General features: G+C 37.3%; 2 protein-coding genes across 10 annotated transcripts in view; one reads left to right on the top strand and one right to left on the bottom strand.

Moving 5' to 3' along the window:
• Positions 1–6,935, top strand: part of RNF32 (ring finger protein 32) — a 50,558-nt gene extending 43,623 nt beyond the window's left edge. The window contains exon 8 of the mRNA XM_074315050.1: positions 6,027–6,935. Coding sequence (XP_074171151.1) covers positions 6,027–6,032 — 6 coding nt within the window. The 3' untranslated portion in view covers positions 6,033–6,935. The remainder of the gene's footprint in view (positions 1–6,026) is intronic.
• LMBR1 (limb development membrane protein 1) overlaps positions 1–17,046 on the bottom strand; it is a 116,656-nt gene that overhangs the window by 34,886 nt on the left and 64,724 nt on the right. For 8 of the 9 annotated variants that reach the window (XM_074315038.1, XM_074315035.1, XM_074315034.1 and 5 more), the window contains 6 exons: positions 10,647–10,727; positions 8,761–8,837; positions 8,059–8,136; positions 5,110–5,183; positions 4,782–4,872; positions 3,230–3,296 (listed from right to left, as the gene is read on the bottom strand). In XM_074315038.1, coding sequence (XP_074171139.1) covers positions 3,230–3,296; positions 4,782–4,872; positions 5,110–5,183; positions 8,059–8,136; positions 8,761–8,837; positions 10,647–10,727 — 468 coding nt within the window. Of the gene's footprint in view, positions 1–3,229; positions 3,297–3,418; positions 4,531–4,781; positions 4,873–5,109; positions 5,184–8,058; positions 8,137–8,760; positions 8,838–10,646; positions 10,728–17,046 lie in introns of those variants that run through there. The other variant, XM_074315039.1, reaches the window with a different exon arrangement.

Raw genomic sequence — 17,046 nt, 5'->3', positions numbered from 1 at the left:
TGTTGGACTCTCAGAACTGGAGAGCGAAAGCCCAGGGTAAAGATGAGTAGTATATTTATAAATAATAAAGACCTCTCCAAAAAGGAAAGGATTTTAAACAGGGTTCCTTCATCAAGTAACAAAAGAGAATAATCCACTTTATCTCCTGCAAGATGATGGACTATATGTGACCCAGATGAGAAATATGTGGATATACTAAAAATAAATTCAAGCTGATTTGAAAGGGTGTTTTTGTTTTGATATCATAAGTATATCATTTTTTTAAATCTGCGTTTGGGCCTTGAATAACGTACAAGTCACAGAAAGAACTTCAGGATGAAAAAATTACTATAAAAATAATTTTAAAATAGTAATTAGTAAAAGTACTGCAAAGTCTGTTGGTTGCATTTGAGAAAATTTTCTAGTTAAAGGATATTTCAAATATAGAACACAAAAAATGTCAATCTCTCGGTTTTTGGATGAAGCATAATAAAGAACACGTCGGCAATTCAACAAAATCTATTCTTACAAAATTCATTGCTAACTTTAAAATATCTGATTATACAAAGGTTTGGACATCTATAGATCATTTATTAGGCTTGACCCTGTTCCACTGTCACCTTTGTTTGCAAACTATCTCCTCTAATCACCTTGAGAGTCTATTAAACCAAATAGTACCTCGTTTACTAAAAATATGGACATCACATCCCCCCAAATGTTGGATTCCTCAAAACTGAAGTCTAAACAGGCAGCAAACAATGTTTTGGAAATCATCCACTGGCATGGATGGCATTGCTTTAAAAAGGCTTTAAAGAGTTTGAATAAAAATGTCAAGACAGATTCTTTCTTTCCTATAAATAACAAGACTGTCATCTATATTAATTATATTTGATTAAAAATACATGGCCAAAATTTTTCTCACAAACTTTCACAGCAAGTGATATGCATATAAAATCTACTTAGTGGTAACTTTTCAATCAGTACAAAATTTTCCACATTCAAATATAAGAAGGTATTCCAAAGGAATTCTTTAATAAATATGTCACATCACACCAGCATTTAAATCTAAAGCTATAGTTTATGCCTGTCACGTAGGAACAATGTCAGTTGGCAAATTAAAGAAGGAAAAAAACCCTCATAGAACACTGAATTAATTCTTTTATACAGGATTCAATATGGTTTCAATCTACAATTACAGTTACAGTCATCAGTAAAAATTATTAAAACAGGAGAAAAGCTGCGTGTGTGCAGGGCAACTCAGAGCATCGTGGTTACTTCATTTCCCATTGAACTGTAAGTGATGCGACGCCACGGCGAGCTCCCAGGAGCAAATGACAGTGCCCCGTGGGTCAGGCTTTCCTTGTGAGAGGCAATGAGGAGAGAGGGGCATTCCACAGCCTGGAATGTGGGTGTTACACACATCTTCTATTCTAGTCTTAGAAGCTTTGCAGCTAGTAAATCAAAATCCCGTTATACAGTAGGATAATATTCATGACCATTCTCTACATTTTTTCTTCTTAAAATCAAAGACTCAATTCTAAAGGGTTAATAGAGGAATTACAAAGTAACTCTCTAGTTTGCATTTCCCATCATACGAAAATAAAGCTTTTTCTTTTAGTCTAGAAATTTGCTTTTTTTAATACTGTGAAAAGCCTCTATGAATCTGTTTAACGTATTTACTTCTTTTCATCTATTCAGTGCCACTGGGCATAACGCGTACTGCAGTGCGTGTGGGTATTCTGCAAAGCACCACGTGATTCACTGTACCCGAGCGTACTCCATTAATCCTGTTTGGACAGCTGGGGCCAGGCATCTGCTAGTGCCATTTTAATTGTTCCATCTTTCTTCTTCTTCTTTTTATTTATCTCTATGGCAAACTACTCAGGAATTTAATTTGTTGATCTTCAAAAAGCAAATTTTGCCATTAAACTGTTTTCTTTGTACTAAAACTATACTCAGCATGTAATTTTCTTCCATAAAAATCAGTATGTATTACTATTAACACTTAACCTTCAATAACAGTGCACAGTGAGTTTCCTAAATGACAAAATGGTAGGGTGGCTGTAATATCACAGGAATTATTTGTTGGATTTCAGAATACACACGATAACATTCAGCTACAAATCAAGTTACTAACGTGCTTATATTTGGTATTTTCAAGGTTAGCATGCCATTAGGCAGGTGTCAGAACACTAAAAGTCCTATAAAACAACCATAAAAGAAATAGGAAATGAATGAGCTTCGTATTAGTCTGTGGAAAAGGGTCCCTTTTACATTTACAACTAGACTTCACTTTTTAGTAAAACGTGCAATTCCTCGTAAGAATTACAAAGCTAAGTACAAAACTTATGCTTTCTCGGCACAGCCTGCACCCCTCATGGCCACGAGTCCTGAATAAATAATGGAGGTAAGAGCTAGAACAAAAACAACTCAGAGTTCCGAGTCATTTGTCAGGAGCTGAGGCCGTACGATGGGATTTTTCTCATCGTTTGTGAACACTCTGAAGTCAAAACCCAAGTCTAGAAAACTGAACAGAACTACCTAATGGAAACTGCCTGAAACGATATTTAGTCAAGAACTGAGCGTACAGTCTGCAACAGAGCTTCATAAAAGGTAAGGAGGTCAAGTGAAGATGCATTCAGCTACTCAAGGACCAAGTGGAAATGTCTTAGTTTCGAAAAAAGATCAAAACTCTCTGGGAAGTGAAAAATGAAGGAAATGTTATGAATGACAGGCCAAGTAAAATCCTAAGGACGAAAGGATGTCCTTTAAATCTGTGTGCTCTCACATATGTCACTCTTTCAAGTCGGTTCCAGGGGCACAAAGCAGCTTAAAACCAGTCTCACAGATTTTCAATTTTGTAAACCACAAATTAAATTACAAGTTTTTAAAAATATTTCGTGTAAGAAAAATTAATTTAATATTTTCTAATCATTAAACATTCTTTTAAAACTCAGTTTCCTCACTACCTTAATGCAAAAGCTTAACTAATCAGTGAAAAAACATAGTCCACTGTTTAGAGAAGAAATGTTTTTCAATATTTAAAAAAAACTAAATGATCTTTATTTGATAAAAGTACTTGTTTGGTATAGCTCTGCATGTAAATGAAGTATAAAAGTAAAGGTATCAAATATTGTGGGAGGAAATATTATATTCAAATGATGATCTTTTAGAAACTGCACATTAAGGAAGAAGTGTAGAAAAGGTATTTTTAAAAGGTATGGCCTTTGAATGAAAGTGTTACACTCACCCAGTGTTCTTGACATCACAGGCAGAGCGGAGCTCAGGACCAAGATTGACACGCAGTTCCCAATGATCTGTCAAGAGACGTCAGAAAAACACTGGACAGTTAAGCAGGAGGATGAAAAATAAAACCCACCCCCTTCTGGAAAGCTACTGAACATTCCAGTTACCTATTGGGCTGTGTGCTCACTTCTTAATCATACTATTCAATATAGAATTTACAAAGAACAAGAAAGTTGGTCTACAAACATTTCAAGTTATATCTATAAGTTCTAGAAGATATTTACAGAGCCTGGCACAAATATAAAGTTACAGAACACTTAAATTACTTTTTTGTGCTTGCTTCGGCAGCACATATACTAAAATTACTTTACACCTCAGACAATGCATTTTACATTATTGATTGAGGTTGCCAATTTCAAAAGGATTTGCCTGTCAAGTAAAAAGAATTAATACATTTAATATTTCTGACACTATTTTTAAAGCCGAGTACTGCTCAAGATTTATGTAAGATCTACATCTAATATTAATATGTTTAACTATTATAAGATTTAATACCAGAAAGCTAGAAATCCAAAACACCTAAATTCTAGTAATTCATTTTCGATGTATCATATGCTTATTCTTTTCTTTTAAATTAAATTTATTGGGGTGACAATGGTTAGTACAATGACATAGGTTTCAAGTATACATTTCTATAATACATCATCCATATATCACACTGTGTGTGCTCACCACTCAGAGTCAGTTCTCCTTCCATCACCAGCTTATTCTTTCATAATAAATATGAGAAACTGAAAATACTGATTAACACGTAAGGTCCTTAAACTAGATGCTAAGTATCTCAAGAAGTCACAGCATTTTAGATAGAGAGATAGACAGACAGACAGACAGACAGACAGACAGACAGACAGATAGATACTACGCAGATGATAGATTGATCGATACATAGAAAATAACTTCTCCCTTTGAAAACAAGATGACAATACCCAGCATGTAATACAAAGAAAGGAACCCAACAGCTCTTCTGAGTTCTCCACTGTCGGCCTGTGGGGACGTTCTACAAAGCTGCGCCACTATAAAGATAACAGCTTTTGTCACTCAGAAGCCAAGGACATACTGTAGAAAGTCCAATCAGCCTCAGACTACAAAATGTTTCTGAATAGAGAGCTCTTCCGCCTTGCTTTAATTATTCAGATTTGAAATACGTTGTCTCTACTACTTGTCGCCACGAAGTTGTTCAGGTTGCAGACAAGCTCCCTGAAGTCCAGTCCGCGCAGTCCCGGTCACTCATTAGCAACACGTTTTCTTTAGAGGAAAGAGTCCTTTCAGGAGCCTCCCAAAGGCAGCTATCCACAGCCCTGCACCCTCGGCATTTACAAGTGCATGGACGCCTTCCAAAAGGAACAGAGCACATCCTTTACCCACTCCTCAAGCGTTTTGAAAATCTTCCCTCTGTGTTTACACAACTTACAAACAAATACCTATCACTGCAAGGGAACCATTCAGGGCGATTACCAACTAAAACAGTCCGCAGTTTGTCTGAGACTTCACCTCACCTTTGTCATGGTTGTGTCATCCTTCTTGGGAATAAAGTCTCCAAAAACTCGGAGGCTGTAGAAACCGACCACGGAGGATGCCATGAGATAGCTGGGAGAGTCAAGGGAAAACTCTCCACAGAATGCAGGTTTCTTACGTTCTCAGGAGTCTCCACAAGTGTTAAGGCCCAAAGGAAACTCCAAACACAACAAAACCAAAGCCCCTTGCGTGCCTACGGAACAATGACTTGTTTTTTTCTTCCAGGCAAGTGTCTTGGTAAATGACCACTGTCCCAGAAAACTGGACAGAAAACTTAACAAACAGAACGTTCAGTTAAAGAAAGGATACAAAATCAAAATGATTTCAAGAGCAGCTCCCACAAATCCAAAAGCAGAAAGAGAAGCATTTCCTATTCCAGGGCCCTGGAAAAAAAAGAAACAACACTTTTCAGAATTCAATGACACTATTATATTTGGTTTCCCTAACACTGGTGTTTCATAAATATAGGACAGTTGAAATCAGGAATGTTTAATACCCTAGAATAACATCTAGACTTTCACAGGACAATAAAACATGACATTAGACAGTTAGCATCAACTAATTCAACCACATGTTGACAATTTTATCAAGCTCAAAAAATTGCACATTTATCTCAAATTTAAGTTACTTATCAAAATGATATGATTATGCTTACTGTGAAATTCTGAATATTCTTGGAAAAAAGTTTTTTAAATATAATAGTGCAATAGGAATAAAATACATAATTATCTGAACCCTGAGGCAACATATAAAAATTATGCAATTAAAGTATGTCAAAAGTAAGCTAAGCACAGAAAGAAAGTAAATATGCATATCCTGTTTCTACCCTTGAAAGGTTCCTTTCTCCAAATCTTCCTTGGGAATTCAGTTTTAAAAGATATAAATCATGAACCCAGAATTTTAAAATGTAATGCTATAAATTTTTTTCTTGAACATTATACCTATTCTCAAAACCTATCTTTATCTAGAACATATACAAACAAACACAAAGAAAAAGTAACATTTATTAGTGAGACCAGACTGGCAAAAAAAAATTATTTCTTAACTGAAGTAGAAACATTTTCAAAGCTTACTAATTAAAGGAACTATCTGAATATAAACAACTATTTTACTATCAGCTTCAATTACATCTAACAGAAATACCAGGATAATTTAGAATGTATAGTCATACTAAGAAGAAATAAACCAATAAATAATATTATGCATTTTTATATATTCCAATTTAGGCATAAAGAAGGAAGACTGCCATGGAAATTTCATACATAAATAAGGTAAGAGCAAAGAATTGATCAACTTTTTGTCAATATTTGAATAAGAAATGAATGATGCTAGTAGAAAGCTTACTGACTTTGATGGGGGTCAGAGCAGACCACCCCAAAATATGCCAAGGTGGCACGTTGATTATTTCAAATTAGTTACTTGAGAAATAGCCAGTGCAGGAAGAACACTCTGACCCTCGTCTGTTCCACGAACACAAAAAGCCATGGGAAGGCATCCATCCTCCCTGTGCCTGCAGGATGGGGGGACATCCTTATCACCACGGAGGGAATTCAGGGCAGAGGACGCTACAAACAAACTGTTACTTCTTCGTAAGTCACTAATCCAAACTCAAACCCTTTGTTTTATGCAATCTTCACAAGTAATTGTTTCTTTTTCTGAAAATGGTATATATACTACCTGCTTTGGTTGTTTCTTAAGGTCTCATGTCTATGGGGCCTCCTTACATATGTAATTAAATTTGATTTTCTCTGTTTATCTGTCTCATGTCAAATTCTCAGCCAGAAGAACCTAGAAGGGTAGAGGAAAAACATTTCTTCCCCAACAACTGGCATGGAAAACATTTTGGAAATATTCCCTGTCTCGAGAGAAGGCCTGCAGGCAGGATTAGGGTGATCTGATTTATTTACACAATCACACAAGGCGCATACCAGGTATAAGTCCCTCTCTACCATGCACTAAGGGGATGGTACAAAAATGTCCATGGGGCTTAGGACTTACCTAGTGTGCGCTATATTGAATAGGTTAAAAGGTGGAAAGAAGGCACTATAGTAGGTGACTTCTTACTCTGTAGTGGATTTGGGTCTAAACAAAAGACAAAGACCAGCCTGTGGAGAATTGTTTACTGTTGTTGTTTGTGACGGGATGAGGCACCTGGTGCCTGCTGTTAGGTCACACCGGTGGAGAGACGATGGCCATAACAGATGGAACTGGGAAGTCCTGGAAAGGTATGTTGGGGGTACGGGGGAATCTAAATCGAGACTATGGCTGAAAGAATTCGCTTCTGAAAGAATACGGTATCTTGGTCTTGGACTGGAGAGAAGGAATTAAGATAGACATTGGCTTTTTTCTATGACAGAAAAGGTATATGGTATGGTTCAGAGAGAGAAGTGGCATCAAAAGTCTAAAAGAGTTTTGAAGTCATTTCTGTGGCAAATGGGAAAGCTGCTGACTTAGAAAAATATAATAAAATGTCAAAATATAAATGCCATTTCAAGTATCCAAAAGTTTATAGAGACACCTAGAAAAAGTATGCCAAATATGAATATTTAGTGATAACTACCTTCTATGGAAAATATATTCAAATAGGCTAATTGATGGAATTTAATATAATCATCAATTTTTTAGAGATTTTTTTTCTTTATTGAAAAACTTGAGACTTGAGTACATCCAATAAAACCAATTTCTGGGGGTGGGGGGGATCAAAACTCACAATAGAAAGGAAAAGTTAACACTTCTGGATTATAGCAGGAAAAATCATCAATTTTTAAACAAAAGAAAAACTACGTTAATTCATAAAAAGATGTTCATCTGACTCCCCTCCAGTAACTGAATATTTTGATTCAGTTTCATAAACTGTGACTTTTGAAGCATGAGTCCCTACAATCATACATTTGGATCTTTTGCAAACCCAGTGAATCTCCTAATAAACTCTTCGTATGTCACTATTTCAGAGTATACATTTTCTTAAAGAATCACAAATAGTGAATTTCAGTAAAGCAAAGATAGACTCTGATACAAAGTATAAAAGGAAACTCTGAAGCTTGATAAAAAGCCCATCCAATCCAAAGTAAGATATCAGAAACAAAAATCATAGTTTGTAAACACTGTTTATGAAGCTCCTTGTATAAAGAAATTCATACAATTTGAAGTATATACATGCAGAAAGGTGACTGTTTTAATTGGCTCATTTGAAACACTTAGGGTATACATACAGAATACTCTTGCAAAAGAAAGACATTTTAAAACATTTTACTTTACCCTTGTTCCCTTTGGCATTGCTGTTTCATCGACCAACAGGCAGAGAATATTACAAGCCACCAAGAGGACCGAGATGGACTACAACACAAAAAGTAAGCCATCAGTTCTAAGTTTCAAACGTATTTGCCAATACACAGACACTAAAATCTAAGTAACCAACCAACTGTATGCTTCAGAAGAGAGAAGTAGTCAAGACCAAAATTCTACATATAAACCTACAATAATCAGACTATCTACAAAAACTCCAGAATAAATTCTAAAGAGTCTGCAAATTACTATAATTTCAAGGCTTGTGACAAAAGCTAATAATATAGATCCATTTACTAACTGATTTCACAACTGGAAACCCACAACTCCACCGATTTAAAAAAAAGTGGCTGAAATGTTATCAGAACTAATTTAATAATATAATTTTCATATCTTATCACAGAGTTTGAAGCAGGGTATCTATAGCACCTTGTCTCAATTTTCATTGAAACAAAAGAATGAATTTCCTGCTTTCTTGAAGAAAGATAATTTTGAGGACTTTTTAAAAATTACCATGAATTTCTATTTTTGCTCTAAGTTTTCACAAATAAAGACATAAATGGATTTTAATCTTGTTGATAGAAAACCAGTTTACCTGGAACCATTTAGCTGAGGGAGTTGCCATGTTAAAGTAAATATAATTTGCTTTATATAACTAGACAAATAAATTCTTACTGTCTCAATAAGAAGGAGAACCATAACAGCAGGATACACCAAATTTCTTTCCCATGCTGATGCCTTTTTTCGCCTCTCTATTATAAGGAAAAACAATACAACAGAAGATTTCAGTAATTGTCAAAAATTCTCTCCAGATTCACATTTTCATTTCTGACAACTATAACCAGTATGTATTAGTTTTACCGAATTTCTTTTTTAGAAAACACAAATTATTTTTAATTTTCCTCCAACTATAAATATCAGAGTTTTAAAATCAGTTTGCTCCATGAAACAGCTCAATCCTGTGCTGGTTATATTTTAGCTCTGGGAAGATATTTCAGTGACACACACAGAAGAAAAAACCTGAAAACTAAAGGAACACACTTGAGCTAGGGGCAGCTTCTGGTGAGCTGACGTATATGAGATTGCAGTCCCTGAAAAGGGAGGCACAGAGAGAAGAAAAAATATTGGGAAAAGTAATGGCCCCAAATTTTCCAAAGTGGATGAAAACTATAAATTCCCAGATCCAAGACTCAGTGAACCCAAAGAACAAGAAATGTAAAGGAATTCTGCTACGGCTCATCATAGTCAGGCTGTTCAAAATGAATGACCAAGAGGACACCAGGAAAGCAGGGGGAGAAAAAAGCCACTGAAGGGAAAGGGTGACACGATTACTTGTCAGAATCACTGCAAGTGAAAAGACAACAGAGCGACAGCTTTGACGTCAGCAGCTTTTAAACGTCATTTTATACACGTACAAAACAAAACAAAGTGAAGCAATAGATGCTTAGCCTCTCCCCAAAAAGACAGCCTGTACCAAGGCTTTGGACAGACTGAAAGCTTGTAATTTAAACTAAAGATTTCATAATTTTTTAATATTTTGGACTACAGTAAAGTCTTTAATAAGAAACCAAGACCAATTGCAATGATATGGATGGACCTAGAAAACACTATGCTGAGTGAAATAAGTCAGACAGAGAAAGACAAATACCATATGATCTCACTTATATGTGGAATCGAAAGAATAGAATAAATGAACAAACGAATCAGAAACAGTCTCAGAGACATAGAGAAAAACTGAGGGCTGCTAGATGGGAGGGGGTGGGGATGAAGGAGAAGGGGAGGGGATTAGAAAGCACAAGATTGCCATGGGGATACGAAAAACAGTTTGGGGACTATAATCAATAATGTTGTAAAGATTCTGTAGGGTATCTGATGGGCACTTCTTTCATTAGGGAGACCACTTCAGGGATGGTGTAGATGCCTGATCACTGCACTGTACACCTGAAGCTGAATAATAATGAATGTCAAGCATAATTATATATATATATATATATATATATATATATATATATACATATATACATATATGTATATATGTATATATGTATATATATATATAGTCATATGATGTGGAGCACAGCATAGGGAATAGAGTCAGTGGAACAGTAACAGCTATATACGATGTCAGAGCGGTACTAGATGGGGGGAGAGGGTTATCACTTTGTCAGGGGTGTAAATGTTTAACTATTACATTGTTTTGTACATCTGAAACTACTTTTTAAAAAATCATTAAAAGAAAAACCATACTAAACTGGGTGGTGGACACTAGGTGGTGAACAAGACGGACATGCAGCTTCCTCAGTAGAGCTCTCAAGGGTCCCTTCTTGGTCTAAAATTCTGTGAATGGGTCACTTGGTCTGCTGTTCAGAAAGAGCACTCAAATTTCTAACAATTGAATGCCCTCAGAAATCTACCTGACAGGCTCAATATAAGTTGACTTGAATTTGTCCATGGCACCGTCTCTAATGTCCTTTTAATAAACATTTTCGCATGAAACATGGCAAAAAGAAAAAAAGAAACCAAGACCAAAACACAAGTGAAGAGGAAAAAATGTACAATACCTAATTTTGTCTTAAGAATCTTTACATTTTCAAGTTCTTTTTCCAACTCCATCACGTTGTATTCCACTGATGAAGACACTCCTAGTGAAAGCAAAACTATTTTAGAAGTATAGTAACAACCGAACCCCAACAGAACAGAGCAGGTAACGTTCACATTTAATTAAAATATAAAATAACACACTGCAAATTCTGATCATTGAGAATAAAAACAAATGCTGCTGTGATTCACAGAAGAGTACGCCCGTTTTTTTACCATTTAACAAGTCCAAGTTCTTACTGATTAAACATTACATGTTTCCTAGAAAATACATTATTTTGGTAAAATTCTTATTGGATCTATTATTAATTTTTTATTAATTCTAAAAGTATCATGTGCTTATTATAGAAAGTAAAAGAAAGTCCAGATCTCCTGTTCGCAATCCCATTTTCCTCCCGTGACAACTGTTAACAGCTTTCTTCATATTTGTGTACATATTCACCTAGTCACGCACACCTTACGTATGGTTTTCATTATATATGTTACTAGAGTGGGTCAAATCACCCACGTTATTTTACCACTTGCTTCCTAGTCGCTGACACATCCGTGCCCACAGTGCCAGGTCCTCAGCTGAGTAATAGCCCATAGTATGAGTGCACTTCAGTTTTGCCCCGTCATTCCATGTGTGAACACTCAAGCTTCCCTCCATGTTTGGTCACTACCATGCTGCGTAAACACCTTTGTAAGCGACCAGGACATTCTGGCTCTATTGCTTCTGTAGGACGTAATCTCAAGGGTCCCTTCTTGGTCTAAAATTCTGTGAATGGGTCACTTGATCTGCTGTTCAGAAGGAGCACTCACATTTCTCTTGGTTTTCAAATTCATCAGTTATACCGTATTTCCCCGAAAATAAGACCTAGCCGGACCATCAGCTCTAATGCATCTTTTGAAGCAAAAATTAATGTAAGACGCGGTATTACACTATATTATATTATATCATATTATAAAGACCATGTCTTATATTATAGTAAAATAAGACTGAGTCTTATATTAATTTTTGCTCCAAAAGACATATGGTCCAGCTAGGTCTTATTTTTGGGGAAACACGGTACTACCCATTTTGTTTTCTTGAAGATATTCTCCTAGCAGACATCTGTAGGCTGCCCCAGTCTGGCCCTCATGACGCTGTTATCCTGGGACCTCCTTCTCTTCTCTCCGGCAGCACAGCTTAAGTCCTATTGGCATGCCTCTTCTTTCCTGGCCCCCCCTTACTTTGGTGGGGCATACCTCCAGCAGTCTGCTAAGGAATGGTTAGCGGAAGGTCATTTTTTTAAGACTATACAAGTCTGAATATTTTACCTTTGCTCTTGTTACACTTTGGTTAAATATAGAAATCTAGGTCAAAACTAATTATCCTTCGGAATTTTGAAGTCATTGCTCTGTTGTCTCCCAGCTTCCGGGGTTGGTATGGAGGAGTCCGAAGCTCTTCTTCCTGTCCCATGTGCATGAACTGCTGTTCACTGTCCCTGTGGCACGTGCAGGGCCTTTGGCACCAGTGTCCTTGTTATGAGTCATTTCAATGCAGCGCGGCAGCACTAAGCGAACCCCTTTCCAGCTCCAAATTCACGTCCCTTAGGTCGGAGACATTTTTTCGATAACTTCATGTAATTAGATGTTTACACACAGAGCAGGCTTCACAGTCAGTTTTCCAGAAGCTCCAGTGACACTGAGGGACTGAACCCTGCTATCCACTAGTTGGCTTATTACAAAGACTGGTGCTTTCTCCTTTCATGGAATTTCGTAACGTCTTTTTGTTTTGCTCTTTCTTGCTTCTTTTCCCAGCTGATGGAATTTCTATTGATTTTCTTCTCCCTTTAATTTGGTGCTTCAGTGGTTACTTTCTCATGCGGGAGGTGGTCAGAAGTCTGAAACCAAGGTGTCGGCAGGACCACATTCCTATGGAGACTGCACAGGAGAACCATGTTGGTCTTTTCCAGCTTTCAGAGGCTGCAGCATCCCTTGGCTTGTGGCCCCTCCCTCGGACCACTCCAGCCTCTGCTTCCAATGCCACGTGTCCTCCTCGGGCCCCTCCTGCCTCATCTTTCACTCATAACAAAGCTGTGATGACCCTGGGCCCACCAGATCATCCGGGATAATCTCGAGACTCTCTCCTTAATCACACTGCACGAAGGGGACATACTTACAGGACACCTTGGCGACACTGCTACTGTGGCTACCACAGGCTGTCCCACCTTCTGTCTGGTGAACAGTTCATTTTTTCCCACATTCTAGGCAGTCCTTTTTCTGCTCTAACTCCTTGAGAGTCTGGATTACTTTTGGGGACTAAGTACAAATTCTCTCCCCATGTTAGCCTTCACCGCTCAGCCTTAATGAGTGGTAACTTCTCTTCATCTGCTGCTATTGTTCCCTGCACACCTAATCAGGTCAGACAGCCGCTCAGACAGTGACAGAGCATCTGGAGGGCCCAGCAACTTCCATCCTTGAGGACCGGGTGAACCAGCCAGAAACCCGGCCTGGAAGGAAGAAGCTTCAGTGCTCTGGGGGCTCTGGAGGCAGGCCCAGTGCGAGGCTGCAGGGGTGCAGGTGCAATAAGGGAATTCAGAGGCCTCTCTTTCCAAGCCCCAAACTCCAGTTTTACCCCAGGTTTCCAGGAAAAGTGAGTACTGCCCCCCCTCCCATCTCCTTCCTCACTTCTGTCCATCACTGAGGACACAAATCCAACACCCTCTCTTGTGGAGAACATGCGTTCTTGAATGCACTGGAATGTTACATATTCTTTCCAGAACTTGTCAATATATAACATATAAGAGAGTGGGAGTGAAGAAAGTACAGAGATATTCAGGTAGTGTGTCGCAAAACTGCTCAATTTTGACTACAAGTTTAGAGTTTCTAGCGGCCAAAGCAAAAAGGGAAAACATTAAGTCATAGCATTAATGGATATTTCCACATAACAAGAAGACAGCATAGCATTGTAAGATTTTCAAGTGTCTCTGAATATAAAGTCTTAGGTATAAGTACCTTTTACTTTTTCTCCCATTCTTTATAAATTATATGGTGTGTACCCACAGCTAATGCTCATTTAACTTCTAGATCTGATTAGTTACAAGTACAATCCCATACTACATCCCTGTACTTGTAAAAAAGTATTATTCCAGCAACCAGTTCAGCTCCACAAAAAACAATCTGGTGAGTCTTCAGAATTTTGAAAGGGGATGGATATCAGAATAGACAATATTCCTGCTGCCAATTTAAAATTAAGAGAAAAGATACAAATGCCTGCTTTGTGGGTCCGATGTCTGCAAAGCTCATTACAACGTATTATTTTTCAAAGGAAAATAACTAACGTGGTTCTTCTGAAACACTGTTCACATGGGGGTAACACAGGGCGAGGGCCACAATAGGCAGTTAATAAATACTGCCTTGCATAGAAAAATCAAGAATATATTCTTACTGTCCTCAAAGAAGTCATGCTTTTATTAAGTGACTAGATTCATCAGGAATAACACAAATTTCCAAGACATTACCGTCCTTTACCACACCATCGCCTAAGTGAGAGCGGGATGCTTTCTGTTCAGGCAGCAGCCCCCACTGTGAATGACCAGAAGGAAACAATGGCTGTTGTCAGAAATCACAACTGCAAACAAATCCTGGAACGGGGCACAAATTTAAGCTGCACCAACAAAACCATCAAACTATCCTGGAGAACCGTATTACCATTATTTTTACTTCAAGACGGATCCAAAATGCTCACTGTCAGCATTGTCTAGTCAATAAGTCAAATTGGTAGACCAAACCTGTTTGGACTAGTCATGAAAAATAAAAAGGGATTCTCCAAGAAAACCACAAAGCAGCTCATTTAAGGTCAATTTAACGGTATTATTCTGTTTTCCTTCCAGCCTCGACATAAGATTTCACTACCTCAAAGGAAATTGTAAGAGTATCTATTTGCATTCCCCCAGGTGATTGGCAGTTCAACACCAATTAGTTCAAAATTACACTGTTACTAGCGTGCAATAAAAACAACACCTTTCATCTTTCTTACATCAGTAAGAATAACTTCAGAGCCAATAACTTTGATCAAATAAGTATTTTTGATCCTGCCCCACCCGTCTCTTTGGATTCAGGAAAACTAATAGCTGAAGGCAACTTTTCCCAGCTTTACTGTTAAGCTGAAAAACTAGTGTGATATTGAAAACATTTTGCTTCCAAGATATCAGAATTTCCCAAAGTCTAGCATTTCTTCAATAACTAAGTTGTTCTTATACGTTCTTGATGCATAGGACAGCCTTAATTGACATTTGGAAGTTAAAGGACAGGTTCTAATTATTTAGTTTAAAATATATAATAATGTATTTCTTAAAACAAACATAAGTCTCCAACTTGGTATGTAAACAATCCAAATCACCTGAAGCAATAAGACGATCTCCCTAAACAATTCAGTGAACTGAACTTCGTCTCATAACGAATACCGTTTAGAAGTGGACACCTATAGCATAAACAATTATTTTCTCATGTATCTTTTTAATTTAGCATATAACCAAAAAGAAACTGGATTAGAAAATCTGTTACCCAAGTAACAACTCTTCAAATTTTGATTACATTTAGTACTTTAAAGTAACCAGAGTGATCTCTCTCACCAAAATGTGAGGTCACACAAGCTCTTCTGTTTCTCATCACTTAGGCAAACAATTTGGTCGCAAGCCCAAGACTCCCAATAACTCGTAGAGTGAACCCTCTCCATCCCCGACGCCAGTAGCGGTGCTGTGCGCCAGCAGCCGAGGCTGACCAGGCAGACCGCAGAAAGCTCGTGCAAACCAAAGCCTGGACGCTCGGATGGCTAAGCAGCATTTCCGCATGGACAAATGCTGTTACTATCTACAGAGCAGACAGAAAACCCAGACACTCAAAACTTCTGTTTCTAGAAAAGCTCTATTTTATTTGCAATGCTGATATCTGTTAAAATAATAATAGTTTCCATTTACTTCTGACATATCCACAAAAATATGGCTAAATATGGAAACAAGTAACATGAAACTTTTGATATCCAACACAATTTTGAAAGTGCTAATATACTCTCATTATAAATGGCCACAAGACAGAAAATATTAAACAATGAGCTTTAGGAACATCATATAAAGCTATGTAAAATTAATGGTTTGGCTTTTTTTTCTACTTGAGATATACGAGTACATTACTGGTAGATCTTAAACTAGGTTATTTTTTAAACTTCGTATTTCTGTGTGCTGCCCTCGGGAACACCATCACCCAAATAGGCTACAGCTGAACAAGTACTCTGTGTGTATATATATGCAAGTCGTCCTCTGCTAACAGATTTGGATCATTTATATAACGCAATCTCTCTAAATGTCAGAGAATATATGATACTTGACTCAAAATTATTTTATAGTTTCTCATGCCAAAGTATTCCTCATCCACTGATACTATATATGTATTAGCTTATATCTCTTCAGTCACATCATTTCATTTTGTAACAAATAATCTGTTTGGGCCACAACTTATTATCTTAAAAGTGATTATATGACCCAAAAAGGTGAATAAATTGTAACAAGATGTCTCTCACTGTTTCAAAGCCTTGGACCCAAATGTTGATATGTTACTAGAAAGAAACCATTTAAGTAGTAATACCAGTATAATTAATATTCTTTCCAGTAGCTCAGGAAGTCGAGATACTACCAAATACTTGCTTCTATCACAGTGTTGCCAAAGAAGGGGTCAATTCGGTGTCAGTAATCTTTGCTAAGCACGTTCCTGATGAAAGCTGGTATTTGATCACCTTCAGCCCGTCGAAGCCCAAACCTTTCTCAAAGTGGCTCAGAGTCTGACAAATATGAGATAGTTTCACTTTAGTGATATAACCAACAGTAAACTGTATTCGTAGAATAACCATTGCTAGACTACAGAAGAATACCTCGAGAGAGCCAAGATGAAATAAGGTGCAGGACATAAGATAAAATCTGACATAAGTCTCCGTATATCATTAGGGGTGTTAGGTGAAAGACATCAGATAATAACCAAATTAGCACATCACCTTGCCAGTGCTGATGGGGAAGGCCTCTGCCCGTACGCTGTTATTCTAACGCAGCACAACTACCACCCTCAACCTTGGCATCCTCATAAAACTGCCTGGCAAACTCGACTCAGTTGTAAATAGCAAGACTCAAGGATGATAGTGACAAAATGCTTCTGACAGGTCACTAGCTCCATGGAAAGGTCAATGTGTTGGTTTTTTAAAATCCTTTATTTTTCAGAATACAAAAGTATTACAACCTGACTTTCAGCAAAAATGAAACAAGTACATCTTCTGTGCTCTTAAGAATAAAGAATACAAGCTTCGACAGAACAGGCTTTAAAAAGAGATTAGAATCAACCAGGAAAGTAACT

The sequence above is a fragment of the Rhinolophus sinicus genome, linkage group LG11 (genome assembly GCF_036562045.2).
Source record: "Rhinolophus sinicus isolate RSC01 linkage group LG11, ASM3656204v1, whole genome shotgun sequence".
Taxonomy (NCBI): Eukaryota; Metazoa; Chordata; class Mammalia; order Chiroptera; family Rhinolophidae; genus Rhinolophus; species Rhinolophus sinicus.
This window is presented reverse-complemented; position numbering and strand designations above follow the sequence as displayed.